Source organism: Microdochium trichocladiopsis, assembly GCF_020744255.1.
Source record: "Microdochium trichocladiopsis strain MPI-CAGE-CH-0230 chromosome Unknown B0I36scaffold_1, whole genome shotgun sequence".
Classification (NCBI taxonomy): Eukaryota; Fungi; Ascomycota; class Sordariomycetes; order Xylariales; family Microdochiaceae; genus Microdochium; species Microdochium trichocladiopsis.
The window spans coordinates 2,504,964-2,532,418 of NW_025763544.1; the positions used below are offsets into that span (position 1 = coordinate 2,504,964).

Consider the following 27,455-nt stretch of genomic DNA (forward strand, 5'->3'; position numbering starts at 1 on the left):
ATTGTGTCACGAGAATCCCGGCAGACTAGGCTCCCCGTCATCCCCACTCTCCTCCACCAGGACGCTCCAGCGATCTCATTGCGCATACACACCACCACCACCCTAGCTCTCCACGACCGGCCATCTCCATCATCGCGACTTTGTCATCCCAAGTCGCTCATCTGCCTCTCGAATCCGCCTAGCCGTCCAGCCATCCCCCCCATCGCCTGGAGAGGACGCGCCTTTTCGTTGGCCGTTGGTCCATTGGCAAGCAGGACACCAGTTCGAATCAGTCCCCTCAACTGCGTGGCTTTCGACAGCAGCAACAGTAATCTATCTCATACACTCACCACTTCTACGGCCTGGCGCGCGATCTCGAAAGACTTGCCCCAACCATTTCTGTCGGCAGACCCGTCTCGAAATACACTTCCTTCCGACATCACCCACTACGATCCTTTCCACGGTAGTCTGGTCGTAACCGCTCTCCGGTGCAGAGACCCTATGATATGACGCCTGAGGCCACGGGGCCGTCAGAGGGCCGTCACGGCCAGGCCGCTCGACTCGAGATGGAGACCATGGCAGCTTTGTGGGAAGAGGTGCCATTTCCGCGGCTGCCTCCTGATGCTCCACGGGAGCTCCGGGAGCTGCTTGTCAATATTGAGAATCCCAGAAAGGTCTACACAATACATCGGGCCAGTCGGCGGCACCATCTGCATGTGCTGGTAGAGAAGTGAGTCCATCGGGAGAGCGCGTCAACCATACGGCGGCATCTGACTGTCCTTGATTATGCAGATTCATCTTACAACTACGCTACGGATGCGGATACGCCGCTTGTCCCACTTCCTCGTGCTTTAGCTGTCGTCGACGACTTTCGGGGAAAGCACCCATACGCCGCTATAGCCCAGCAAGTGCCAGGACATTAGCCGTCTATCTCGCAAGCCAGGACAATCCGGAATTGTACCTCTGTCCATATCTGTCGCCAGTAACAGAGCCAAGCGATGCAGCCAAGCCACTTCTGTTTGCGCCACGGCATCGCAGTCGTGGTCCTGACAGCCTCGCGCGACCTGGAAAGCATACCATGCACGCCAAGAATCCCACTGCACTGGGTGAGCCGTCTACAAGAGGCTCTCCAAGAACGCCAACCGAAACTGCACGGCACTCTCACGAATCAGAGGACACCGACACCGACGAAGAACAATTGGAACAGCCCAATGGCCGAGCAGTGGTGCCGAGGAGGCGTAGCTTGAACGAGTCCGTCCCACAGATGGGGGAGAGAACCCCGACGACTGGAGTAAGACTCGCCGAGACGTACACGAGCAAGGACTACCGATCGTTCGCAGCCAATATGTTTGGTACAGTGGCTTTCAAGATGATTGAATGGCTCACGCCAACGACATTTGACAGCCTCGCTCAAAGAAGTAGTGACGTCTCGCGCAAAACAGTTGCATCACCAGCGAGGGGTACACCAGACGAAAACAATGCGGAAAGTATCATGGTACCACAAAAGACAACACTAGCCTCAAACAAACCGAACAATGAATCTTCAGGTCGAGTGACAAACTCGGAAGCGAAACCACCGACGACAGCTTCAAGGCGAAGCTCGAATGCCCGCATTCGCACGCATGCAAATGGCAAGCCTCATACTAGGCTTGATTCTGTTGATGGCTCTTTGCCATACGAAACCAAAATCACTTCTCCCACGCGGCCGCAAGCGCCAGAGCTACACAGAAAAAGCCTTGTTCGATCACCCTCGGCGATATCACGGGGCTCGGCAACAATTCCTGCTGAAGAAGCTTACGAAGCGCAGTCTGACGAGGAATCTGAGCTCGGTACGAATGATACCAAGACAGTCATCATAGGCAGTGGCTCGACGGGAAAATCATCGTCCACGTCGAGTGAGCTTCTAGATACACCTGACGAAACCTCAATGTCTGGTCTCAGTGTAGATCACGAAGGCTTGCCAGAGCTGGATTCCTTTCTCCCGCAGACTCTCTCTCACATTACACCGCAAGCTGTCGATTTTCTTTGCGATGTCTTGCAAACGGATTCCACGGGCGAGAAGCATCTCCTCGAGCCGGCCACAATTCATATCGGCGATATATCACGACCCAGCGGCCGAAAGTCACTTAGGAGACGGCAGCGATCATGCGCAAGTCCCTATCCCCAGGACCTGCGCCTCGAGTGGAAGCTCTTCATTGAACAGGCCATCTTCAGCACTCTTAGTGAACCGCGGGCTTTGTTATCGTCCTTCACCACTGCGGAAGGGCTAATCGACTCGCAGTCGTTGTGGTACTGCATGTTGCGCTTGACTAGAGCCGCACCGAGTCTCGTGTTTGACAGCTTGTGGCACGCCCTAGCTTGCGTATTCCGAACACCGCATCCTGCCATCTCATCCCTGACGGCTGGAGAGGTAGCGGCAGCCGAGACATTTTCAAATCAAGAGGCTGGACAGCTCATGGCTATTTGTTTCCATGCGCTGGTTGCCGCAGCACCACTCGTCTCCGACTATCGCCAGCTTGCCGACATGTCACGTATTCGGTCACATGGCATGACTCTTGCTGGTGGAGCCATGTTGGCCCAGCAGTCTACATCTTTGTGTCTGCAATATGAAGATGTGTTCACAGATGATCTTGCGTTGCGGTTGGCACGAAGGTTATTAGCAGCAATACCTGCCAGGCGTCTATTTGACTTCCGGTCGGTCTCCGGCGCAGAGAATCTCGCTAGTTGCGACATGCCTAAGGACGTCTTTGATGTCGTTCTTGCTCACATTGAAAACTCGTCCGCCCCGTTGCTGGAGTTCTCAAAGAACGAACGCATTTTGCACGAAAAGAGAGTCCCCATCTTGCTCTTAGATTGGGCAAGAGCTGTCATGCTCCAGGATTGGAATGGAGAAGCCGAGGTTGACGGCGATGGCCCTTTCGGCGGCGCACTTGCGCTGATCGAGGCAATGTGTAAGTTCCATTTTGAAATCCTTCCCATTGCCTTCTTCTCCTTCTAATAAACAAAACTCCAGACCGGAAGCGTCAAGAACTCCTGCTAGGAGATGTCCATTTCCGCTCTGAATACTTCGGCGAGCGACTTGATTGCATCAAAATGCCCGTGTCGTGGCTTCATTTTGAACCATCCCGAAAGGTCGCCCACTTGCTCGACTATCCTTACATCTTCAATACGGCCTCCCTGGTCTCCTACTTTAGAGCGATCAACTTTTCTCGAATGAGTCGGTCTTATGAGGAGTCCACTTCCCTGCGGAGCCGGATCGGTGCCGTGATCGCCCCGGAGAGTCTCGTCACCGATCCCCATCATAAGAATATCCTTCAAGATCTTCTCAAAGTCCCGTCTACACGGTATCTGATCTTGGACATTGGCCGCAGAGACGTCCTCCGTGATGCCTTTGATCAGTTGTGGAGACGAGAGTCGCGCGAGCTCATGCGGCCTCTCAAGGTGCACCTGGGCGAAGACGCCGGTGAGGAAGGCTTTGACTCTGGCGGTGTACAGCAGGAGTTCTTCCGGCTTGCGATTGCCGAGGCGCTGAATCCGGACTATGGTGCATTCATGGTGGACGACCGGACCCGCATGACGTGGTTCCAACCGAGCGGACTCCAGCCAACCTGGAAGTACGAGCTCATTGGGCTTTTGGTGTCCCTGGCTGTGTACAATGGGCTCACACTACCCATCACTTTCCCCAAAGCCTTGTACCAGAAGCTCTTGGGTGAACCAGTGACTGAGCTTCATCATATCGCGGACGGTTGGCCAGATCTTGCCAATGGGCTCACCAATCTGCTGGAATGGAACGAGAAGGACGGAGCTATCGAGGACATTTTTGTCCTGACATACGAGTTCTCGACGTCAATGTTTGGCCAACCCGTTTCGAGGGTGATGGACTCCGGAGACGGTGACGCCTGGCCCCAATTCTCGGTTGGCCATGATGAGACGTCGTTGAGCAGCAACAACCCGGCCGACGCGCCTATGGTCACTGGCGACAACCGGCAGGCATATGTGGACGACTACATTCGGTATCTCACTGACGTGTCTGTCCAGCCGCAATTTGAGGCATTCGCACGTGGCTTCCGGACCTGCCTCCAACCCAAGTCGCTTTCACTCCTTACTCCAAGCTTGTTGCAGTCTATCGTCGAAGGCACCCAGGAGATTGACATCTCTGAGCTGCGGCGTGCAGCTCGTTATGTCGGCTGGGATGTGTCACATCGCACGGTCCGCGACTTCTGGAGCATTGTGAAGAAGTTTGACGACCGCATGCGGAGGAAGCTGCTCGAATTCGTGACGGCGAGCGACCGTGTACCTGTTGGCGGCGTGGGCAACATTCAATTCATTATTCAGAAGAATGGTGAGGAGGAAGGTGAGGGCGGGCATCTCCCGACGGCATACACGTGCTACGGGACCTTATTGCTCCCGGAATACCCAAGCCGGGACGTGCTGAAGGAGAGGCTGTGCATGGCGCTGGAGAATGCACAAGGGTTTGGATTCGCGTAGAGAGGGCTGCTTTTGCAGCCAACCATGGGCGGCGTCCTAAACGCAGGGTCGTCTCCTTTATGTCATGAGAAGCAAGCAAAATAGCGTGGCGTCATCTGGGAATTTATCTACTGGGCACGGATTTGGCCACGCCATGGAGGTTCCAGATCTAACATGTGTGATATTGGTCTGTAACACGTTGTGAGTCCTCGTGATGAGCACGGCGGCAACACAGAAATGGGGTATGGCGGCAGCATGCCCTCCATCTTTCACGACCCAGTTGTGCCATGGCACGGTTTAAATGGCAGCTGGCGGGTGATGGTTTGGGGCGGCTGAAAAGGCTGGAGTCTGCGGCTGGGCACGTGGTGGGCAGTGAGAGCAACCTTGAAGGGGTAAACTTTACATGGAACCGGGGCACTGGGCCCAGGCGCTAGGCTGACAAAGGCCTAGACGCTGGCATGACAGGGCAGGCCCCTTCAGGGGGGGGGCCAATCGAAGACCCTTTTCCAGCCCCGGTTCGCGACACGTTCCGTCCGACATCCGCCCTGCAGGAGGCGGCCTGTCCTCGCCTCCTGATCTGCCCGCAACTCGCCTTGGTCCCCTACGCCGATCTTGCCAGTCATCCCACGCTGAGCGCTCGGCCGACCGCTCACGACACACACACACTGCGCGCCCGTACATACATACACGCTTGCTCGATCGACATTGCGACCCGACTGGCCTGCTTTTGCTTTCTGAACGATGGGTTCGTGATCCCCATCATGGCTCCCGGCTTCAAACGCACGAGGCAGAGGGTGGTCCTCTTGCTCACCCTCGTCCTCGTCTCCGCATACTTTTTCTTCGCCAGCTCAACACGGCAAGATCTTCTCGCACGGAGTCGCTCGGTTGTCGAGTCTGTGCCGGCAAATCAGCTGTCGGTCGAAGCAAACTCGCTCCAGAACCCCAGGAACGTGCAGAACCAAGAGCACCACCAGCCTGCAGCAGGGGCTGCGAAGCCACAATCCTCCGCCCACGATGCCGTCCAGTACGGCGAGCCGACGCTCTTCCTGCAGCGCCAGAACTTCACAGTCACGGTCGTCGTGGCCAAGGAAAAGGACGACGACATCAAGTGGATCAAGCGAGACCTGCCCGGTGTACCTGTCATGCTATACAACCTCGAACCTGCACCAGGCCCGCCAGCGGCGCCGTCAAACCAGCACGTCGCCAATACGCAACACCAGCCGCGGGCTTTTGAACACCCCGCCTCAAGAAAGCTCCGCCGAGACGAATCGTCGTCTTCCGCTTCGAGCTCTGCGACCACCACCACCACCCGAGACATCAAGGAAAACACCATCAGGGGCATAGAGGTGATTGCCTACCTCACCTACATTTTCGACCACTACGACAATCTCCCCGACATTGTCGTCTTCACGCGAGAGGCGCAGCGCAAGCCGCAGCACTGGGACCTGATTGGTGAGGACCTGCCCGCCACGCTGAAGCGGCTGAACGGCGTGCTCGTCTGGGAGGAGGGCTACGTGAACCTGTACTGCGACACGCGCAACAACTGCCCGCGCTGGCGGGCGAACCAGGGCGAGTTCGCCAACGACAACGAGCTGCGCGACTTCCAGATCTTCAACGCGGCGTGGAACTCCTTGAACCCGGGGATCCCTTTCCCCAAGGAGGTCGGGCAAGCGGGAGGGAACCAGTTCGCCGTGTCGCGCGACCGGATCCGCTACGCAAAGACGCGCGAGGAGTGGGGGCTCTACCGCGACTGGGTGGCCGACCGGGCGCAGGACCTCACGGCCGTCCAGTCGTCGCGCATGTGGGAGTTTATGTGGCAGTACGTCTTCAAGAACCGCGGGATGCTCTGCCGCAAGCCCGCCGCGTGCTACTGCGACACGTACGGCGTGTGCCTGGCCACCGACGACACGGCCGACGAGCTCCGCCAGAAAAAGGACGGCCAGGTCCGCCTGCTCGAGCGGTACCACGCCATGCGCGCAAACGGGCGCGAGACCAAGGAGTGGGCCAACTCGATCGACCGGCTCCGGAGGGAAATGTACCTCATCATGAGAAAGGGGTCGGTCGAGATCGAGAGGTGGATCGCCATTGTCGGATCGAAACCGGCGGAATCGCCGCCTGCTGCGAAGGCGGCGAGTGGAAAAAACGGCAAGAATGGCAAAAAGGGCTCCAGGTAGCCAAAGGTTGGATATGGCCATGAAGTCTTTTTTAGGGGGTATATGTTTGTCATGTGTTATGTATAGAAGAGCTTGGGCCGTTTTATTTGAATTTTTCATGTTGGGAGTTATACATTTTGGGTTTCGGCCAGAGACACTTATATACTCGCACGACCTTGTAATGCTATCGGCATGTTCAAATCTCTCAAAGTGACAATGACGTCAGTCTCGCCTCATATGGTTGTGACCAGGACGAGCGAGGACAGGGGTTGGGACGAGCTGTGTGCGTGTGTATGCTGTTGGGGGGGGGGGGGGGGGGGGCGGGAATGGTACTGTCGAGGCGACAAGCATGCACCCACCACTCAGACTTTGCGCAAAGACGTCACGATAAAATGGCAAATAACTCACATATTGACCTGTCGATAGCCTGCTATCTTAACGCTCAACGAAAACAAGTTCCAGGACCCGCCGTCTGGGATATCTCTAGCATTACCAATTGAATCTTACTCCCAACAACGATTCCCTGTGAGGCATATAGACTCTTGCTCGAAGTAGTTAGCCGAAGCACAATTCAAGAACTACCCATACTCGTGGCTGCAGTCGTCCGCCGAGGTGACAACGGAGGCGAGACAACGAGCGCAAGAGGCGACGTGGGCTGCGGCGTCGACGGCGGCGAGATGGGGAGACGCGGGAGCGGGCTAACGGGTGGAGGGGAGCCGCAGCCTCCCAGATTTCGCGGAATGTGACCGTTGATATTGTTGTTGCCGAGGACTCCCGGCTGCGGTGGGCTCAGTGGCCAGCTCTGCGGTAACCCGGCAGGCAGATCACCGCTGGGACTGCCTACCGCGGAGGAAGCCCCTGATCCGGGGTTCTGGGATGGAGTAGTAGTCCTTGCAAGTCCCGAGGGCGCATTGTTGCTCGCTGGGCCCATCGTCTCCGAGCTGGACTTTGTGGTGAGAGAACCACGCGAAGACCCATCAGTTGAGCCCAGCGAGAGCATCCTGCGTTCCCCAAGCCTCGGTGGGGGCGTCAGTGGTGGCGACAGATTGGATCCGGCTGTCAACGGAGCGCCCAAGATGAGTCTTGAGTCGGAGCCACCCGATGGACGATCGATGGAGTACGTGTCAAACGTTGCATGAGAAATCGTGGCAGCCGCCATCGTCGCGCCAATCTCCATGCTCTCGGCACGTCGCCGGCGACGTTGAAGAAAGCATAGCACTATAGCCGCGATGAGAACCACCGCGAGTAAACAGCCAGCGATGATCGCAGCCTTGGCACCTTCAGGTAGTTTCAAGGATGAAGAATTGCTAGCGTCATGTTCTTCCGTTGAGACCGCCGGCTGTTGTGTGTCCAAAGAGGGAGGCGGTACGTCCACAATGCTTGGGCGGGCGCTACCCGACAACACTGAAGGAGGGACTGGAGTTACCAGACTGCTGATCGATGACACTGTCGAAAGCCCAGCCTCTGCAGACCGAAGTGTCTCGGTTGATATGTCTGATGGCATGGCCACTGTTGCTGTTGCTGCTATTGATGTGCTCGAGGAGGTGGCCTGTTCCTGAACCGTGCTTGGTATCGCAGGGAGATCACCAAGGGCAGCAATCGACATGCCAATATTGTCGGATACAGGCGCAATGGCCGGTACAGAGCCGCTGGCAGCACAAGAAACCCAGAAAGCAGCTGCGTTGTTCGGCGCAGTGCAGGTGAAGGCAAGAGGTGGCGGGCCAGGATCGTTGATCGCAAAGAACCCGAAACTGAGAGTTGTCAGATCTAGACGTCAAAGACACCACTTATGAATGACCGAGAACGTACTTCTGGCAAGTGGAGATTACATTATCGACGCTATCTTTGCATACATTTCAATCAGTACTTGCAGCAGGAACAGCCATCGGGACGGGCAAACTCACTGCTCTGACCGTGTGGAGTTGACAGTGGAATTTGCAGACCGCAAAAGGTGATATCACAACAATACAACGACCAGAGATCCTGCGCTGGACCATCTTGCACAACAGGACATATTGAGCTCAGGCCCACGTCATTCACGGCCGTCTCAGGCCTTCGAGCCGTGACAAAGTGAGCGACACATGCTGACATGCACGCAGCACGGTCATCAAGCCCGAAGATCGCGGGAAGCGTCGATGTGTCAGTCCCGCCGTTGATGGGTTTGTTGCAGTCTGCGCGCATGCTTCGCTCCAGTCGTCTCGTTTACAGAAAGTTGATGTCTATCAAGAGCGAATGGTGAGAAGTCTGAGGTTGTGACTCAGAGAAGGAGCAGCGGCTTATGCGTGACGATATTGAAGGGCAACCATGTGCAATACAACGATAACGAGCGAACGTGACAGCGAGTGTGAGGAACGTCCAACAGGACATGAGAGAGGCATCAGCAGGCGGAAATTTGTGAAGCGCCTCCGGCGTGCGGGCCCCAAGATGCTCTTTTAATCACGGCCGAGGAGTTCGCTGCGGGCGGTGTCAGAGTGCGCTGTTTCCGACATCAAGCCTGATTTAGACAGACCGTGGTAGCATGGCTAGAGCTGGGTTTGCACGACCGGACGATTGATGTCCTCCTCCTCCTGAAAACCTGATCTTTGTGGATCTCCAGAGGCGGCCACTCGGATAACATCCTGAAGGTCGCGGACAGCACCGCCAGCTGTGCCTAAGAAGGACGAGACACTTCACCGAGCAGTACGTATGGTCCTTGTGGTACACAAGGCTGCAACTTGCCGGCATGTACACGAGGATGCTCCTCGTATCAAGCGGACGGGTGTATGCGAGCTGGCCAGGCCGTTATAGGCTCGATTCAATGCAAGCAGCCGAGACGGAGCCGTTGAGACTAGGTCCCGCCTGCACCACGTCGACGAGCCTTGGTCCAGGCACAAGCCCGACCATGGGTTCTAGGCGATCGGAATGTACCAGAGGGTCGGTCGTATCGACATAGGGGAAGTGCCTGCTTGTCAAGGACGGTCTCATATGTTGACAGGAGTTGAGCGTGCGACTGTCGTGCGTGGTCTTGGCCTCGACACGTTGCGCAGACGGAGACAGCGAGGTTGTCCGTGTTGCACAGAACAATCACAGGCCGAAGGACCTAGATACACGCTTGAACTTGGCTGGATCCTGGCAAAGTCCACCGTGCTAGGGGGATAAAAGTAGGGCCGATGGGAGCATGACGCGAAGGTCGCGTGTGCAGCAATGGCGTCTGGGGCTGGATGACTCGATCATGGATGGGAGGAGCGGATTCGTCGTGGACCTTCCGGAGCCCATGGCTATGTCTCAGCAGTCATTTTCAGCTGGCAATGCAATCAAAGCCACAACTGGCATGACTGGAACGGGTACGCCAAGAGGTGCAGCTGCCTGAGCGAGGCATGCAGGCGTGTTTCGGGGGGAACCAGCCTTTGACTGTGGTAGTCCCTATGTCCGAAAACATCGCCGACAGTGGCAAAGAGAGGAAGTGGCCTTTGTATGTCGTCGCGAGAGGGTTCTGACAAATCAGGGGGGGATGACATCAACACCAACCCTGCGATGTGGTGGGGCGCCTCGAACCTACCCGCACCCAAGTTGGGGAATCGTGGGGGCCAGCCTCGGGCAGAGTACCCCGCGGGCGATGCCGGCGATTGCGTTATAAGTCGACCACATCGCAAACTCCAGCATCTGTCCTTGGCATCTCGTAGCCCAAAGAACTGTAGCCACGCCGTCTCAAAACACCATTCACAAACCACAGACCTGTCACGTTACACAGGAACCTCAGCCGTCATGACCAAAGTACTCCTTACAGGTTCGTCTTCACGCCCCCAAACACCCGTTCGGCCTGTCCATGCTGTGTGCCACGTTTTCGAGACGTGCCTAGCTGCTGCTGCTCTGAGTTGCCGAGCACACGAGGCCCTTTTGAGTGGGCAAGGACGCTAACTGTCTGTCCGGAATCAACAGGTGGCTCTGGCTTCATTGCCGGTAAGTATTGCCAACCCCTGCATGCCACACACGTATCGTGCGGCGAGCTGATCATATCACCACAGCCCACGCCCTCGAGCTGCTCTTGCACCGAGGCTACGAGGTTGTGACGACCGTGCGGTCCGAGGACAAGGCTTCCAAGATTCGCGAGGCACATCCCGGCGCCAAACTCACTGTGGCCATTGTGCCTGACATTGCCCAGCCTGATGCCTTCGACGATGTCGTGCAGATACCCGGCATCGACTATGTCCTTCACACCGCCAGTCCCTTCCACTACAAGTGGAAAGACGCCAAATCAGAGCTTCTCGAGCCGGCCATTGTCGGCACAACTTCCATCTTGCGTGCCGTCAAGCAGTACGCCCCATCCGTCAAGCGGGTCGTCGTCACTTCCTCCTTCGCCTCGATCTTGAACGAGGCAGGTCTCCAAGATCCCAACAAGGTCTTCAGCGAGAGCGATTGGAACCCAAACACCTACGAGGATGGCATTACCGGAACTCCTGCCACTAGCTACCGTGTCTCAAAGACGCTTGCAGAGAAGGCCGCATGGGACTTTGTTGCCAACGAGAAACCAAACTTTGACCTCGCTACCATATGCCCTCCACTCGTCTTCGGTCCTGTGGTGCACCACCTGAACAGCCTGGAATCGATCAACACAAGCAACGGACGGTTCGTGGATCTCGTCCAGGGCAAGTGGAAAGAGGAAATCCCACCCACTGGTGTTTATTTCTGGGTAGATGTACGGGACGTGGCTGCTGCCCACGTGAACGCGTTGGAAAAGACCGAGGCCGGCGGCAAACGATTCTTCACGGTTGCGCCACAGGCTTTCAGCAACCAAGACATCATTGCGGTCGTGCGGAAAAACTTCCCAGAATACGAAAAGAACTTGCCCGGAGACAATGTGCAGGGTGGAGGCTACCCCGACGGTGGTGTCCCCAAGGCAGATAACTCCCGAGCCTCCAAGGTTCTTGGCATTGATTGGATTCCATTCGAGAAGTCCGTCGTGGACACAGTCAAGAGCCTCAAGCCGCACGGTGTCTGATGGATGAGCAGGATAGCGCACCTAGGTAGATTGAAAGAGGCGGCCGCGGAATTGTCGCGGCCTGAGGGGTTGCTAGCACATATTTGTGAGCAAACTTAGAAATAGAGGACATTTTTTGCCATGAACCCTCATCTGTTCGGTGTGAGTGCAGCGGAAGTAGATGACAACAACTGTTTCCCGTTCAGTGCATGTAGCTGCCGGGGTTTAGACACTAGCGCCGGACCCGGCGCACCTGCCTATCGCCCGGGATAGCCCTGGAGCGCGTTGACAGTGGAAATCGAACAGAGTCGAAGCGCCGGGAAGCGCTATATCGATAAGGGGTGCCTGAGGTAGCTCCCCCGCATGCTTAGGTCATCGCGACATCCATCGAGCTGCTGCCTCACGGTCGAGGTGAACATTGACAACCATCCAACGAGTCTCGCCCTAGGTCTTGCACTTCGCTTCCTTGCGCAGACACATCCCTGGGCACTTGAAACCCCAGATCACGCAACCTGGTGTACGCCTGGAGACTGCGCTGTGCACAACCGGCCACTACATTTCGCAACCACATCTTGACTAGAGCTGTTAACAGTCGAGATCCACGCTTACCAAAGCTCTTGCTGCGGCGACGGCGGCATCGCCTCAGACTGTCTCCAGGTGCTATTAGAACTTGGCCACCAGTCTAGTTTGCATCACCTTCCCCAGAAAACCACAAACCCCAACCGAGTCTTACATACCACATCATGGATTCCAACGAACAGCCACCGACTTCCGAGCCAGCACTCCCTCCGGCGGAGCAGATGCGGCAACGCCGACTGGCCAAACTGGCCGCCGCGGGCGGAGCTACTGGTTCTCCCTCCTCGCCTACACCGAGCGATCGAGCCGAGTCACCACGGAACCAAACCGAGAACGAGAACGCCGCAGCCTCTTCGAGCTCGCTGGCCCAACCAGTCACAAAGATTAATACCCCAAGTACGGCCGGATCGAGTGGAGGGAATCCATTCAACCAGCTAGGCGTCAAGAAGAAGCCGGAAAATGGAGCTGGTGCGCCACCGCCCAAGAAGGTTCAGGTCTCGAAGGAGGAGACGCTTGAAGACTGGTCAGACAGGACCCTCAGCGATATTTTCCGGGTGACTGTGAATCAGGATCGCTCCACAGACAGCCGCGGCTCTCAGCTAATTTCCCTACCTGAGCTCAGGGCTGACCTGGAGGAATCTGGGGAACCGTTGAAGCTGTCGGCATCCTCGCTAGACTCGGCTCTGCTCGAGGCAGCGAGGCACGTACCAACTAACATGGCTCTGCTGGATTACTTCCTTCCCTGCTGGAAGAGGATACTGAGAGCGCTCAAGGCTGCGCGGAAGCCAACACCAGAGCGGGAGGAGGTTCTCAGGGAAGCCAAGCGATTGTGTATGAGCAACAGCATCTTTGCTCTTACGATGCCGGAATATTTTGGGTGAGTTTGCGACTCGCCGTTCAGCTAAGAATTCGTGGCGGCTAACTCGTGGTAGCCGTGATGCCAACCCAGCGCATGACTCTCTTGCGCCATTCCTCCTGCGGAACCATGAGAACGACGATGGCATTTGCCTCGACTTCTTTGAGGAGGCCGTTTCCCGGATACCAGAGGACGACACCATTGAGCCCGTATTCACGGAGGCCATGGTACAGCTGAGCCAAAGACTCGCGACAATGACGATGAATGATGACTATAAGCCGTACATCAATGTAAGATACAGTTTGAAGGGCTTTGTTGAATGGGCGCTAACACACAATCACAGTGTCTCATCACGTATTCCAAGTTTCCACCACTACTAGATGCTCTCGCCAGACATCCTCGATTCTTGGTGAACCCCACTCCCGGGATGACGAAGGAACAGATCGCTACGGCCACAGAAACACAGACGATACTTGGGCCGTTCTTCCGGATCTCTCCACTTCAACCTGAGGTCACTAAGTCGTACTTCGCCAGCCCACGAACACTTGATCAAGGACACAAGAAGTCGGCGCAGAGTTCTCTGCAGATGACACTGAAAGCTCATCTTGGAGACCTGACTGGAATCATCAACCAGTTCATACGAGCCAAGGGGCCCGAGACGCGGAGTAGAGTCCTGGAATGGTTCGCATTCATCTTCAACACGAACCACAAGCGCCGTGCCCTCCAGGTCAAGGCCAACGAGGTTGCCGCTGATGGACTTATGGTTAATGTCACCGTCGTCCTCGATAAGCTGTGCGAACCTTTCATGGATTCAACATTTTCCAAGATGGACAGGATCGACATTGACTATCTCCGACGCAGTCCGCGCGTCGACATGAGCGATGAGACCAAGCTAAATGCAGACCAGGCCACCGCGGATGCGTACTACGGCACCAAGGTCGAAGGGACTTCCAATTTCATCTCAGAAGTCTTCTTCCTGGCGCTTGCGGCGCATCACTACGGTCTTGGTGCAACGAACGCCAAGCTTAAGACCCTGGACAGAGAAATCAAGCATATCGAAAAGGTTGTGAAGGAGATGGACGAGCAAATGGTCAATCTTCAAGGGGTGAGTATCAAGACTGCCTTTCATGTCTTTGATGCACTTTCTGACTGTCAACAGGATCCGTTGCGACGCGCTCTCGCTCAACGGCACCACCATAATGCCGTCGAGGCACTTGAAAAGGCTCTGTCTCTGAAATACTCGATCGAGGGCGTCGTCTTGGATGATGGGTTGCAGACATCATCGCTCCAGTTCATGCGTTATGTGTCCGTGTGGCTGCTTCGCACAGCCAGTGGCACCAACTACCTGCCTGGCCAGAAAATGAAGTTGCCTTTGTCGGCGCAGAAGCCAGAGGCCTTCAGCTGCTTACCCGAGTACGCTCTTCAGGACGTTGTCGACAACCTGCGATTTATCTTTCAGTATGTGACCAACCGCGCTCTCTCTACCTCTTTCTCCTGCCTCGCAATCATGAAGCTTATTAATCTGGTGTAGGCACGTCCCGAAGATTCTTGTTTCAGCTGTCGGTGATGAGATCATCACTCTTTGCATCACATTCTTGAGATCGTCAGAATACATCAAGAATCCCTATCTCAAATCATCCTTGGTCACGCTGCTGTTTTCAGGAACGTGGCCGATGTACCACCTCAGCCGTGGCATCCTCGGGGACTCTCTCATTGGCTCCGAGTTCGCGAACGAGCATCTCTTACATACGCTGATCAAGTTCTACATCGGTAAGTCAAACTCAACATCTACTTCTTGCGAGGCAGTGTTTTCCCGAATGTTTGCAGCAATCAATCGCATGACGCAGACATATGAGTGGGTTGCTGATCAACGTGTACAGAATGCGAACACAGTGGTGTGAGCTCGGCTTTCTACGACAAGTTCAACATTCGATATGAGATCTTCCAGGTCATCAAATGCATCTGGACGAACGGTATCTATAAAGAGCAACTGAGCAAGGAGAGCAGAGTGAACCGGCAGTTCTTTGTGCAGTTTGTCAACTTGCTCTTAAACGACACGACGTATGCGCTGGATGAAGCCCTTCGAAAGTTGTACAAGATCCACGACTACCAGAAACAGCTGAAGGGTGACCTCTCCCCGGAGGAGAGGGAGAAAATTCTCACAGACTTGGAGCAGGACGAGAACTTTTGTCAGTCGTGGATGCAGCAAGTCAACGAAACCATGGCCATGATGAAGATGTTCACTGCAGCGCTTCGCGACGCCTTCACGATGCCAGAGATTGTTGTCAGACTGGCCAACATGTTGGACTACAATCTCGAGGTTCTTGTTGGTCCTCGCCGAGCCAACCTCAAGGTGGAGGACCCCAAGAAGTACCACTTTGACGCGAAAGCGCTGCTTTCCGACTTCATTGATATCTACCTCAACCTTGGCTCGAAGCCGGCTTTCGTAGAGGCTGTTGCTGCCGACGGACGGTCATACAAGCCAGAAAACTTCTCCAAGGCTTCACAAATCCTTAGCGCGAATCTGCATGCAGCACCAGAGACGGCTGCAGCGTGGGACGCGCTACGCACCAAGTTCGCAGAGGAGAAGGTCCGCCTCGACCAGGCTGAGCTTGACCTTGGCGACATTCCCGACGAATTTGAGGACCCCTTGATGGGAGACCTGATGTCGGACCCTGTCATCCTCCCGTCGCAAAACATTGTGGACCGCTCGACGATTGTTCAGCAACTTCTTTCCAATCCGTTGGATCCATTCACGCGCAGTCCCATGACCATTGATGATGTTGTGCCCGCGGATGAGTTGCGGGAGCGCATAATGGCTTGGAAGGCGGAGAGGATTGAACAGGCGCGCGCCAAAGCGGCGGAGGCGGCGGGATCTATGGACACCAGCGAGGACTGATGACGCATGTGATGCTTCAGAGAGCTCCCTTGATTTTCGCGGCAACAGTACCAATCCTCGCCCTTCCCACCCAGAGCAGATATCTGGCTTGTGCATACAGACTACAATTATTCTTTTTTAGCATAGAGCTGGTCAGAGCCGGCGACGAATGAGAAACGAACTACATCACCAAAGACCTACACCTTCGTGGGTCATGGCGTCGCTGCGTTAAGTATCTAGATCTAAATCTCCCGCAACGGAACCTCCCGGTCCACACCCTCCTTGCGAGTATCCCCACCAAAGCTTCCCGGCTGTTGCGCTTGATGCAAGAACAGCTTTCTGCTGGGCTGCGACAATTCACACAAAGTATGTCAAGTGGTTGCGCAAGTCCGCGGCTCTGGCCGCCAGCTATCCGGACTCCCTCGGGCCAGAACGATAGCTCCAACTTAGTGAGAGTGGAGGGCATTTAGGGCTGAACAAGGTACTGGGCTATCATGGGGCTGGACAAGGTCGTCGAAGTCAATTGTCGGATCATGTTAGCAGATGCTCTCTGCACATAGGGGTTTCTGCAGTTGCTGACCAGCACATCATTCGTATCTGCGCGCTTGTCCTCGTGAAAGAAAATCAAGCTACTGGCCATCGTGTCAGAGAAGATGCACTTGCTCCTTGGCATTCGAAGTCGAGATGGTGCCATTTTGAGTTGCCATGGGGGGGGTTCAAACACGATGGAGCCGGGTGTTACCGGCACGGCCGAGATGGCCCTCTGACGCGGCCTCTATATTCCCTGTGAGGGCAGGACGTCATCGCCGGCCCCCCTTTGAGGCGCCCGGCTCGAAGCTTAAGTGTCGAGCACAATGCAGCCAAGAAACCTTGGGGCATGACAGGGATACCTAGGTATTAAGCCATGCCAGCGCCCGGAGAAGACTCCGGCAGGCAACGGGGCCCTTTGGTACGCACATCCATGTATTAACTAATGCGAATACATAGCAAGGTTTGCGAGTCGCTTCCACCTGCAGGGCGCCTCGGGTAGATCCTGTACTGGGCGGCTGGTGCCGCTGTGATGGCAGATCAAAAGTTAATTACACACACACACCCACAACAACTAGCGAGTGGTGCCTTTTGGCCCTTGTGGACACCTTTGTGTGTGATTAGAGTCCATGGTTGCATATCCATCTAGGCCGTGATTTGTGCATAATATCAACCTTGGAAGCAGTGCCTTGCAGGAGCAGGACAAGCGGCCGCCGACAGGGCTGAAGCACTAGCCAGCATCGTCCGACTTTACAAACCCCCGTGCTCGCTTCTTACATGTTCACCCTTCCGGCTCAAGGGGGATAGCTCGTGCCATTTCTCCATGCACATCCGGACGCTACTGCCTCTCTCACATGTGAAGCAAGGAAGATGCTGCTGCTGGCGGTGCTCCTACTGCTGCTTCTGCTGCTGCTGCTGCTACTGCTGTCTCGTTTGCTGCTAGACCTAAACACAATCTTATTCCCATGGAAACACAGCTCGGCCACTGGACCCCCACGCCGGTGCCCTTCGTGTTGCACACACACACACACGCAAAAAGACAAGAAGACAGGTCGAGCAGACCAGGGCAAACCTTGCGCATCTCGACCCTGCCACAATCGGACGATAGCTTTTTTTGCGTCTCTCTTTTCTCTCTCTGCGCGGCGGCCCCTTCCCTCCCTGCCTGGGGGAGTGGACTGCAGGATGCCACCAACCCTCGGCCTTTCCCAACCGGGCACCTCGGATATCCATCCACCTCTCTCTCTCTCTCTCTCTCTCTCTCTCTGTCTCTCGTATTGCCAAACTTCGCAGACTTCTATATCCTAAGCACTAGGTTTCAGGAATCATGGGACCATAAACATCCATCAGCACATGCCACGCCTGATATCCTCAGTAGAACACCCCTTCCCCCACCCCCCGGTTCTCTCTTTTCTCCGGTCCCCGGAAGCAACCGAAATAAAGTTCACGGCTTGCTCTTTCAGCATGTCACGTCTAGGGAGGGAGGGGGAAACAGAGAACCCTTCCCGTATCTCTCTCTCTCTCTCTTTCTATCGCGTGCGCGTGGGGGATTTCCCACACACAGGAGCTACTCATTGCCGCCATTGTGCTTTTATCCTTTCTCCCACCCACCCCCCCCGGCCTGGCTTCTTACCCCTTGACTCACAATGAGGAAAAGCTGGAAACATTGGCAGAATGCAAAATCTGACGGCGGCGAAGCTTGTTTCTGGGGAGGGGGGGGACTGGGGGGCGTGTGGTTTCCAAAAAAGGGCCTTTGTTCGATGGCTCTCGGCCAAGAAAAGACAAGTTTAGCCGAAGTGCCAAAACAGGCCAAATGGCATGTCTGAACAAAGGCTGTTCGCTTTTGTCACTACGTCTTGTGCGTGTCCCGTTCTGTGCGCGTCGTATCATCACCAAAGACTCAGCATGGCATTTCGTGGGAACGGTGGAATCGGGTTGAGTTGAAGGCTCAGTGTATTAGGATAGCTCTCCGTGGGTAGGCGAGATATATTAACATTTTCTTTCTTCAAGAGGTCCGGCTCTTGTGTGGCGCGCAAAGTGCGATGCAAATCCCCCAACCAGATACAGTGTAGAAGCGTCATTAATCCCTTTGCCATGAAAAAACAAAACAACAGAACAATTCTCAGAGTCGTCGTCAAGCATCGCAATGCCGGTTCAAATAATCCCCGAGCTGCTGCAGGCTCGACTTCCCTCACTGGAGTCATCTCCGTCTCTTCGCTGAGACGGAGCCCCGTCAACTCCTTCTTTCCCAACTGTGGTGCCGTGGTTCCTAAGGGGTATAATGGTGGTGTGCAAAACAAGGATGATGCTGATGATACAACTGTCGAATGTCAAACGCATTTGGGGGGTATGTGGTTGCAAAAAAGTCGTGTGTGCGCTGGAACAACAAATGCAGACAGGAATCAACGACAACAATAGCCGCGATTAGGAGCCACGCATGTTTATTACATGGCATCGATCCTAGCGCTGGGCATCTGGATGGACGGATCCGCGTACTCGTCCTTCATGGCCCAGGGGTCGTAGAGGCCAGAGACGTAGGTGGGAACTTGGCCGATAGGCATGGAAGCCACAGGAGACTGGTACGGCACTCCGTGATACCACTGCTCGTCCTGCTGGGCGATGGGGGAGTGGTACTGGTCCTGGACCTGGGGGATCTGGGACTGGACATGGCGAGGAACAGCGTGCGTGGTGGGCATCGCCTGGTATTGCACAACTTGAGAAGGCTGGCTGACGACAGCCGAGGTCGGCTGCATGGCGTAGGTCGGCGGCGGTTGCGGCTGGTGCGTGTACAAACTCTCTTGAGTGGCGACGCTTCTACCAGAGGCAGGCGAGTATGGGCTCGGGCTGCTATGAATCGAGCTAGGAACTCTGTTCTCAGAGTAGGGGATCTCCAGGGCTGGAGGCTCCGCGGCACGAGAGACAGGAAACGCCGCAGTGTTCATGGTGGCCACGCCGGGGTTGCTCTGGTCCGTCACATAGAAAGGGTGCTGAGTCATTGTATGGTGTGGCACGCTCGAGGCTCTCGGAACCCCGTGGTGCATGTGGTCGTGGGCGGACAGCTGGTGGTAGCCCGATCCAGAAGTAGGAATAGGCCGGCCTCCGTAAGGCTGCTCAGGGCCACAGTGCGATGTGTGAGACTCGAAATCAGTGTACGAAGACGCCCGGTGCATGTTGTGGTGGCCGTGAAGGACATGCGGGTGGCTGGCGTATGCTGGAGCAGGCCATGCGATATGGCCAGGCTGGGGGGTGGCTGGCGAGTCACCGCTCTCCGACTCTGACATGCTGTCGTCGAGCTCTGACGAGGGCATACCGCCCTGGTGCGACCTGCGCTGATGCTTGACCATGGTGGTCTTGCGGCAAAAGCTGTAAAACGAACTGTTATCAGCATTATTGATCCCGGATCGAGAATAACAGAGTGGCTCAGAACAGGGAATGGGAGTTTACCTCTTGAAACAGCCCTCGTGGGCACAGCGGTACGGGCGCTTTCCTGTGTGTATCCGGCGATGACGGGCCAGACTTGACGACTGTTTGTTTTTGATCAGTTCCGCTGCTTGTACACATCTTTTATCGGGGTGTCGACTCAGCGATACTTACGTCGGAGAACCGCTTACCACAGCCCAGGTGTTGACACTGGTGTGGCTTCTCTCCGGTGTGAGTGCGGATGTGCACGGTCAATGCGCTTCGCTGGATAAAGCTCTTTCCACATCCAGGTGTCGTGCAAGCGTACGGGCGCTCGTTGGTGTGAATACGATAATGTCTTTGCAGGTCTGATTTGCGATTGAAGCTCTGGATTCCGGATAAAGGATTAGATTTCTTCAAGTATTTGGACAGCGGCCGAGCCAGAACTGTCACCCACCTTGTCGCAAGATTGCCAGTCGCATTGGAAAGGACGAGCCATAGGCTCATTATCGACGAGTTCCATAAGCTCCATGATGAGATGTGGTGATAGTACTGTTGTCTTTGTGAATGAGGATCACCACACTCGAGAACAAGTATAGACTGGGAGGTTGAGTCTTATAAGTGCTTCCTGCGGCAAGTCAGAGGTGGGTCTTCCCAAGAACCAGGCGGCATGGCGGCGAGTGACAGGGTACTTCTCAAGATGTATCTTCAAAATATGTCCAGGGGTGGGAGTGGGCTGGAAGAAGAGAGACTTGGCACATAGCATCCGTGCTAGTCGCACCAGGAGGAGCAGGCCTCGATAATGCGCTAGCCAGCAGTAGCTGCATGAAGTGCGGTGGGGAGAGGAGAAGGGTGCTGGCCGCCAGAAATCTTCCGAAGTCATGCACCACGGCATGACATGGCTGAGCTTAACACCCGTTGACAGGGCAAACTAGAGAGAGCAGGGCACCTACAGGTTGGTGGCAACAGTGTACACCCCTAAGGCTAGTTTCAGGGCGATCTCAGCTGTGAAGCTAGTCGGATGGCTAAGTGGGCTTGCGTTGTGACAGGAACCCGCTGATGATCTCTGGGATATTGCTAAAAGAGGGGCGTGGGAAAGCCAACGGCCTAGTTCCTCAGAGGTGGGCTAAGGGGTGAGAGAGCAAATTGCTATCTCGTCGTGCTGTCAGATCGCCCTGTGCCTGGCTGAGCTTCTGGGGAGCTGGTCGACACACAAGAGGCCTAGGGACACGGTGAAACCCGTAGCCAGACCCGCTTCCTCGAAATAACCCGTTGCGTATGAGAAAACAACGTGCCTGTCGAAACCGAGTATAGATGTTCGGTGATCGTGCAACTCTCGTGGATTTGGCGTTAAGCGAAGGTTGTGAAACTGGACACTTCCTCGTATTGCTTGCTGCACATGGAGATCTGCATTCGCTGGCAGCGATTGATATCAAGCTGCGTCGGACTGCTGGTACGTGATGGCTATCTAGAGCAGACAGGGCAACGAAAAGGAGCTCGAAATCGCTGTACGATGCCCGTCAGTGGGAGCAGTACAGAAGAGGGTGGACAAAGCCTCGTTGTTTCGCAAGTACCAAGGCAGTGTGGTGAATTATTGCGCTGGTAACGGACCGCCGTGCTCAATGTCTACGCGCAGCAGTGTTCCCCGAGGCTGGTGAAGCACCGATTGTAATGTAAATTTTGCGCAAGTACACCTGGTATAGGACGCAACAACTCCTACGAGGATCACTGAACCAGATTGAGTGCTGTGCGTGGAGCTGTCAGAGGCAGATGACAAGACAAGTGACAAGGGTTTTGTACCCAGCCCGGGCCAGGTAGAGGGGCGAGCTCCTCGTGTTTGCGGTGTATTTCGGGAAGATGACGAGCACGAGTGGCCAGTGCTGGCGGTGGCTTGGACTCTCTCAAGTGCCGGACGATCTCGAGGGACAAGAAACTTCGGCTTTTTGGCCGACACCAGCGATAGCTCAACTTGCCAACCCACGCCTGGTGGACGCTTTGCTCGTCGCGTTCGCGTGAGATCAGCACTGCCAGATTCCGTTGAGGTGTTATAAGCAGGCTAGTCCCTCGTTCGCGGTGGAGGAAGGAGGCGATCAGCGAAAACTATCGCTATGGTCATTTAGTGCGGGTGTAGCTGTAGCGACCAAAGCGTGGGTATTCTGGTGATGATGTGGAACTGCGTCTGACAGGTTTCTAGAACCAATTGAAAAGCTTGGGCCAAGTGCGGGCGTTCTGCCGCCAACTTTTGCGTGTGGGCAATAATAACAGAAGGGTTGGGGAGTTTCAGGACTTTGGGGACGACATCTGCGCTCGTGTAGGAGGGGCCTTGAGTGATATAGGCAGCCAGGTTGTCACCCAGATAGGACGGTGGTGCCTGGGAAAACCCGGATGCATAGTCCGAGGGAGGCATACCTTCACTTCCTGTTTTGATGGAGATCCCCCGCAACACGGGAGAAGAATTGCCCAGGGAGAAGGACCCTTGGCGAGGTAAGCATGGCTATCCAGGGTTGCACTCGTGGCCACTGCAGATGCCACCCGTGGACATTTTTCGACCCCAGATCTACAGTAGGCACCGCTGAGCCGAAGGCGACGACGAGAGCAAGAAACAAGGGGTCCTGAATGGCCGATAATACAAGCACAGCCAAGACCGTAGCTCTGTGGCACGGAACCGTGGAAAGCCGGCACAGTCATCATCAAGCTCATAAAAAGGTTCATGGCTCTTGGTAGCACTGCGAACCACTGAGCGGGAACCAGGGAGCTGATGCATCCTCCGATATGATCCAGGCGCTGAGGCAAAAGAATCGCAGCCACTGTCCCAATAGTATCTCCGCTCGTGCAATGGCGTCTGGAGGCCATGCTGTGGTCAGGTGGCGGGCTGGTGGGTGTCGCTGAACTGCTGGGGCATGCTGGTTTTCTCCGCCGTGTCCTGAAGGTCAGGTACCAGGGGTAGCAGGAGCAACGAGCCTCGCGGGTCCGGGAAGAGGCAACAAGGCCAGCCATGACGACCCTAGCAGCAGGGGGGCTGACGCGGGCGAGTCAGGGATTGTCCGACATGGGTCCCCATGGAAGCCCGGCATTGAGAATATTAGAGATGTGCAGCCGCGATCCGCGTCGGTGAGAATCCCAGAGGGGGGCCGCCTTTCCCAAAAGGGGCGCAGATGCCAGGGGTCACCCAAGTCAGTCATGGCATGGCATCATGGATGGAGCCTCCCTTCACCACCATCATCATCATCGGATCGCTCGCCGGGGCCCGGTACGCCACCCTCGCTGGCTGTTGGCAGCAAGTATTTGCCAGACCAGCACAGCCCGACTGTGATCAGGGCAGTCTGCTTCTGACGACGGTCAAGCGCCATCGATTTATGGGACTCCGAGAACACTGAAGCTTGGTCGGCAGAGTCGCTGTCCTCGTCACCTCGATGATGTCCTTGCTTCTGATCTTGTGGCCCGAAGGTTGGTGGCATGAAATGGGGATGCGTGTGGTTTTCCTGCTTCAAAGTGCTTGCAGTGCAGCGTCCGTCCCCAGCCCCGCAGCAGATTGTGGTGCATGTTTCTTTCGTTGTTTTCTTCCCGACTTGACGTGCGGAGATGCCCTGGAGCGCCGCCCCTGTTGTGCCCAGTTGCCCTTGTCCCGCAGGATGCCACAACCACCACAGACAGGGTTGGGGTTGTATTCTCCGCCGGATTCCGCCTGAGGCACTGTCAGAAACAGGGATCTCACTCAACCACCACCCTCGTCGTTGCCGTAGAGCATGCCAAATGCGGACGACACTCTTTCTAATCATCTTGCTGTTGTTTCGGAGCATACCCGTAAGAGTGACACTTGGCACGCTTATCTGCCCTGCACGGGAGCATCGAGGGCGCTGATTTAGGCCCAGCCAGCAGAAACGACCAAGGAGCCACCCTCGGGGGAGAGCATTGTGTCGACCAACAAAATCTCCAGCCTAGCTGCCATTAGTGTAGCTTAGCGCGATACCTGGCTGTGGGCTAATCTCAGCTGGGTGGACGTGACCTGGCGTGGTGGTGTCAAGCCCGAGGCTAGATATGTGGCTGCAGCCCCAGGCAGGCACGAGAAAGCACTCTGCAAAAGTGCCGGCTCCGCATGCCCCCCCGCCCGGCCGATGTGACCATGGAGGCATTATGATGGCTATACCATGTGCTCATTGCATTGCACCGTGGTTCAGTGTGTGGACGAATGCTTTGCTGGCTCTTGTCGATGCTGTATTCTTGTTCGTTCCTGATTGAGGCTCTGGGCTATCATGCTCGTCACTGCGAGCTTCCGTTATTGTAGCATGGTGACATGACACGGTGCTGCACACTTGCGGACGCCAGGACTGTCGGTGTACCAAGGTGTTCTCTTCTCAATCCCCTAGCTGCTTGATTCGTTCTCTTGGCGCAAGCGCAAGTGGCCGGCAAGCGGTAACAAATCACGGCAGGCATGGTATTCTAATCCGACTGGCATTGCGATATCCATGGATGTGGGTGCCGCAACCATTCGGTGGGTGTGCTTTGCGGTGCATCCGGATCAGATGAACAGTGGCCAGACCTGGTTGTGGCTGGCACTGCTGGGGATGGAGACTGGCTTGCAGCCAGCTCTTTTCCCCGTTGCCGACTCAAGCGCGTGGTCATGCAGCTTGACATGGTAAAGTAGTAAGTCTCCGAACCGCCCTGCATGCTCGGCATATGGCCCTGCCCGACGCTCATAACCATCCCCCCCCCCCTTTTCCCAAGCAGAGGCGGATGATACCGCGGGATCGAAACCCACAGTGTGCGTCTTGGATTGATTGAGTACTGCGCATGGTAGGGGTGTCGACCGGTGAACGCCTCCTCGTTGACAGAACCTCTTCTTGCATGTGAGCGTGTGTTATCTCTGTTGGGGTCGTCAGCAGACAATGGCTAGTGGACGAGTCGGCTCGTGAGCGTGATAACTGGTCCGGGATGGAGGGAGTTGCCGGAGACCCACGTCGCTGGCCAGCGGGTGCTAATTAATTAACTGATGGTCCTAGAGCTGCCTGTCAAATATGTCAGTGCTCGTCTATTACCAAGAATGGCACGTGCTGCGAGTTCTGCGGGGCCCAAGTCAAACCTGCCTGTGGTGCTGGGTCAGACATCCATCCCATGGGATGGATGCGCTTCCATGGTGGCGCTAGAAACGCTTCCGAAACATGCTGGGCTGACGGCTGTCTTGTTGCCCACCTCTTCTGCGTTTCTGCAGATGACTGCGGCAGGCTCGAGGCGAGAAACAAACTCAGAGTTCTTGTTTCAGATTGATTGAGAGTGCAGCCCTGCATGTGTTGGGCAGCACATGCGATCACAGAGGGGGGTTGATAGCCAACTCCACCGTCGCGTGCTGTTGCCCGCAGGTGTGAAGAGCATGGGTCCCCGGCCTCTGTGGTCGAATCGGAACGCAGCAGCGATCCAGGGGCTGTGGCTGGGCGCGCAGTGGTTTGAAAGAACGCCGGCGAACAAGTCTCCTTGCCATTTTGCCCCAGAACGGAACGCCCTTCCAGGTTTCCATGTTCAAAGGTGGCAATGTTACAAGCTGTTGAATAAATCATGTCGTCGGTGTAACCCATGCCCAAAGTGGCACGCGCAAAGTAGGAAGGAAGGTGGGGCGACTGTCTGGCAGAGGGAAAGAGCAAACAGCCAGCCAGCCAAACTTCCAAGGCTTTCGTCATGGCCGCTCCAGTTGCACGTCGCAGTAAGAGCTCGTCCGCATCGATGCACCACGGGCGGGCTCTCCAGCACGCCGTCTTGTCTCCGACCACCTTACCCCTCTGTCGAGACGAGGCAAAAGCGGCGGAGACAGGGACGAGCCTTGTGTGCGTGGTCGAATCACCATATCAACGTCGTAGCCATTTGGCCATGGATGCCGGTCCCCTGCCCAGCCTCAGCCAGTCCCAGTCCCCCATTCGTCGAGGACTTGCAAGGCCCCCCCGCATTCCACCATCTGAATTTCGGGGCGCGGCAACTGCGGCTGTCCAAAAGAAAAGGGCGGAAGAGATCTCATTGCACAGCGCACTCCTCCAAAGCTCGCCAGAGGATGTTTGTGTGCCAGAACTCGATCAGAGGTCCGCCGTCTGCTCTCCTGATGCAACGCTGTCAGAGTCGGAAAAAACGGGTGAGTCGAAGTACATACTCATCACCCCACAGTGCAGCAGCAGGCCCCTGGGAATGCAGAAGATCTGCCAGTCTCGCTAAGGTAGTCTCTCCCTTCGCAATCCACACAGCCCCGAGGCACCGCAAGGATCTACCTGGCAACCAAAAGCAGTTGCGTGAGCAGCGGATACGATGGACGCGCCACGCGCTCCAAGACATTCGCACCGTCCGGATGACAGTGCGCCGCACATTCCTTGAGGGCAGGCAGGGTCAGTTCCACCTGGCTCTCTCACCTGGCTCTCTCCTCGGACAATTTCAGACTCAATGTCGTAACGCGAGTAATGATGAAGCCCGATCGGGACAAATGGCGAGCATTGTAGTGGTTTGATTGGTCGATGCGCCTCATACGGTCATCCCCCGACCCACTCTTCGTATTCGTTCTACGGTTTAGTCATGTCTAGCAAATCATGCGAGGCTCTGCTCACCAACACACCAACGCGGCATTGTCCTTGAATCATGACTGGTCTTGGCTCAGCTTCAACAGAAGCTCAATAAGCCTGTATGCGCTAGAAGCGCCGATTGTATGCACTATCCTTGGTCTCGATACAATCAATGCACGGCAACCTTGGAAGCTGGCGGTGGCTGGCGCTCACAGTGGCTCGCGGTTGTCTAGCGCCAATTTATTTATTGTCATGTGGTCCGACTATTTCTGGATCCAGGCCGTGCTGCCGATCTGGGGGTTCCCACCTCAGGGGTACAATGTCTGTGCTGCCTTGTGCCCACGGCAAGTGTCAAAGAGACCCTGTTGTTGTCCGAAGTCCACGACAAAAGAGGGGGGCAAGCATCCGCAACGCCCAAAAAAAGAGAGGCTGCTTGATGGCGACCTGTTTCTGGCAAACCCTGGCCCTCTCCTGTCTGCTTCTGGCATGTGGATAGTATACATGCACTGACACATTGATCCATAAGCGGACCAGATCGTGGTCTACGGCGCCTGTCAGATGCATTGGTGCTGGACAGGCATCCTCAATACAGCAGATCAGGAGCAACCCATGGGTACCTTATGGTATCCACAGCCGCAACATGCGCGCATGGAAGCACGTCGAGTTTCAGTGCATGCCGCGCGAACCTTCGAAAAAGCAAAAGTAGGCAATATGTGAAGCAACCCTGCATGACGACGCCGAGCCACGTGTACTTGGATGCAAATCACATTCCCACCGCGACGACGGCCCCTTTGGTCACTCACGAGGCCAGATGTTGAGATTGCGATCTCCTGCTAGATTACATCCGTGAAGGTATGGGGCGATAGCAAGGCTAGGCTTGCGATGTTAGTGAGGCCAAGCGTGCTTAACTGCGAACAGCGCGGAGTGACGTTTGCATATATTGGCCTGAAATAGATGTGGCAGCGAAGCGGCGTCGACACTAGCAGCAGCCTAGGGGTTGAGCCCTCCTACGTGTGGCGGACGAGCATCAGTTGGTCTGCCACATGACATTTCCAACGAAGATTGGCTAGTGGCGCTTTTGTGTTTGCACTCTTCAGCGAACGAGGCCGTCAAAGTGGCTGAAGCTGCATGC

The 27,455-nt window shown here is 55.7% G+C and overlaps 7 protein-coding genes across 7 annotated transcripts; 4 read left to right on the forward strand and 3 right to left on the reverse strand.

The window, feature by feature from the left end:
• Positions 1 to 118: 118 nt before the first annotated feature.
• B0I36DRAFT_379350 (uncharacterized protein) lies at positions 119 to 4,600 on the forward strand. Its single transcript, XM_046160762.1, has 3 exons — positions 119 to 709; positions 772 to 2,930; positions 2,993 to 4,600. Exons 1-3 carry the CDS (start codon positions 486 to 488, stop codon positions 4,465 to 4,467), a joined length of 3,858 nt encoding a protein of 1,285 aa, XP_046018419.1. The 5' UTR covers positions 119 to 485; the 3' UTR covers positions 4,468 to 4,600.
• A 299-nt stretch (positions 4,601 to 4,899) lies between these two features.
• Positions 4,900 to 6,857, forward strand: B0I36DRAFT_310535 (uncharacterized protein). Its single transcript, XM_046152263.1, has one exon. It carries the CDS (start codon positions 4,905 to 4,907, stop codon positions 6,618 to 6,620), a length of 1,716 nt encoding a protein of 571 aa, XP_046018420.1. The 5' UTR covers positions 4,900 to 4,904; the 3' UTR covers positions 6,621 to 6,857.
• B0I36DRAFT_9242 (uncharacterized protein) lies at positions 6,794 to 9,140 on the reverse strand. The gene is made up of 4 exons (XM_046163590.1): positions 8,504 to 9,140; positions 8,409 to 8,442; positions 7,008 to 8,350; positions 6,794 to 6,803 (listed from the first exon to the last, which is right to left on the reverse strand). Exons 1-3 carry the CDS (start codon positions 8,778 to 8,780, stop codon positions 7,171 to 7,173), a joined length of 1,491 nt encoding a protein of 496 aa, XP_046018421.1. The 5' UTR covers positions 8,781 to 9,140; the 3' UTR covers positions 6,794 to 6,803; positions 7,008 to 7,170.
• A 1,068-nt stretch (positions 9,141 to 10,208) lies between these two features.
• On the forward strand, positions 10,209 to 11,700 carry B0I36DRAFT_259629 (uncharacterized protein). Its single transcript, XM_046151108.1, has 3 exons — positions 10,209 to 10,365; positions 10,518 to 10,538; positions 10,604 to 11,700. Exons 1-3 carry the CDS (start codon positions 10,344 to 10,346, stop codon positions 11,575 to 11,577), a joined length of 1,017 nt encoding a protein of 338 aa, XP_046018422.1. The 5' UTR covers positions 10,209 to 10,343; the 3' UTR covers positions 11,578 to 11,700.
• A 656-nt stretch (positions 11,701 to 12,356) lies between these two features.
• On the forward strand, positions 12,357 to 15,887 carry B0I36DRAFT_233186 (ubiquitin elongating factor core-domain-containing protein; the record flags this gene model as incomplete). Its single annotated transcript, XM_046149214.1, has 6 exons — positions 12,357 to 13,009; positions 13,065 to 13,278; positions 13,332 to 14,093; positions 14,148 to 14,446; positions 14,520 to 14,758; positions 14,869 to 15,887. The coding sequence occupies 6 exons, from the start codon at positions 12,357 to 12,359 to the stop codon at positions 15,885 to 15,887; spliced, it is 3,186 nt and encodes a 1,061-aa protein (XP_046018423.1).
• A 2,948-nt stretch (positions 15,888 to 18,835) lies between these two features.
• On the reverse strand, positions 18,836 to 20,322 carry B0I36DRAFT_344126 (uncharacterized protein; the record flags this gene model as incomplete). The annotated part of the gene is made up of 4 exons (XM_046156232.1): positions 18,836 to 19,754; positions 19,836 to 19,915; positions 19,986 to 20,177; positions 20,248 to 20,322. 4 exons carry the CDS (start codon positions 20,320 to 20,322, stop codon positions 18,836 to 18,838), a joined length of 1,266 nt encoding a protein of 421 aa, XP_046018424.1.
• Positions 20,323 to 21,843: 1,521 nt separating this feature from the next.
• On the reverse strand, positions 21,844 to 22,643 carry B0I36DRAFT_391220 (uncharacterized protein; the record flags this gene model as incomplete). Its single annotated transcript, XM_046161412.1, has 2 exons — positions 21,844 to 22,161; positions 22,200 to 22,643. The coding sequence occupies 2 exons, from the start codon at positions 22,641 to 22,643 to the stop codon at positions 21,907 to 21,909; spliced, it is 699 nt and encodes a 232-aa protein (XP_046018425.1). The 3' UTR covers positions 21,844 to 21,906.
• Positions 22,644 to 27,455: the final 4,812 nt, after the last annotated feature.

Bases quoted from the DNA above. Each gene is read 5' to 3' on its own strand.
- B0I36DRAFT_379350 (XM_046160762.1), top strand. From the start codon at position 486: ATGACGCCTGAGGCCACGGGGCCGTCAGAGGGCCGTCACGGCCAGGCC. The intron at 710-771 runs GTGAGTCCATCG...TTGATTATGCAG, and splicing joins CTGCATGTGCTGGTAGAGAA to ATTCATCTTACAACTACGCT. The intron at 2,931-2,992 runs GTAAGTTCCATT...ACAAAACTCCAG, and splicing joins TGCGCTGATCGAGGCAATGT to ACCGGAAGCGTCAAGAACTC.
- B0I36DRAFT_259629 (XM_046151108.1), top strand. From the start codon at position 10,344: ATGACCAAAGTACTCCTTACAG. The intron at 10,366-10,517 runs GTTCGTCTTCAC...CGGAATCAACAG, and splicing joins GACCAAAGTACTCCTTACAG to GTGGCTCTGGCTTCATTGCC. The intron at 10,539-10,603 runs GTAAGTATTGCC...ATATCACCACAG, and splicing joins TGGCTCTGGCTTCATTGCCG to CCCACGCCCTCGAGCTGCTC.
- B0I36DRAFT_9242 (XM_046163590.1), bottom strand. From the start codon at position 8,780: ATGCGCGCAGACTGCAACAAACCCATCAACGGCGGGACTGACACATCG. The intron at 8,443-8,503 runs GTGAGTTTGCCC...ATGTATGCAAAG, and splicing joins AACTCCACACGGTCAGAGCA to ATAGCGTCGATAATGTAATC. The intron at 8,351-8,408 runs GTACGTTCTCGG...GACAACTCTCAG, and splicing joins GTAATCTCCACTTGCCAGAA to TTTCGGGTTCTTTGCGATCA.
- B0I36DRAFT_310535 (XM_046152263.1), top strand. From the start codon at position 4,905: ATGACAGGGCAGGCCCCTTCAGGGGGGGGGCCAATCGAAGACCCTTTT.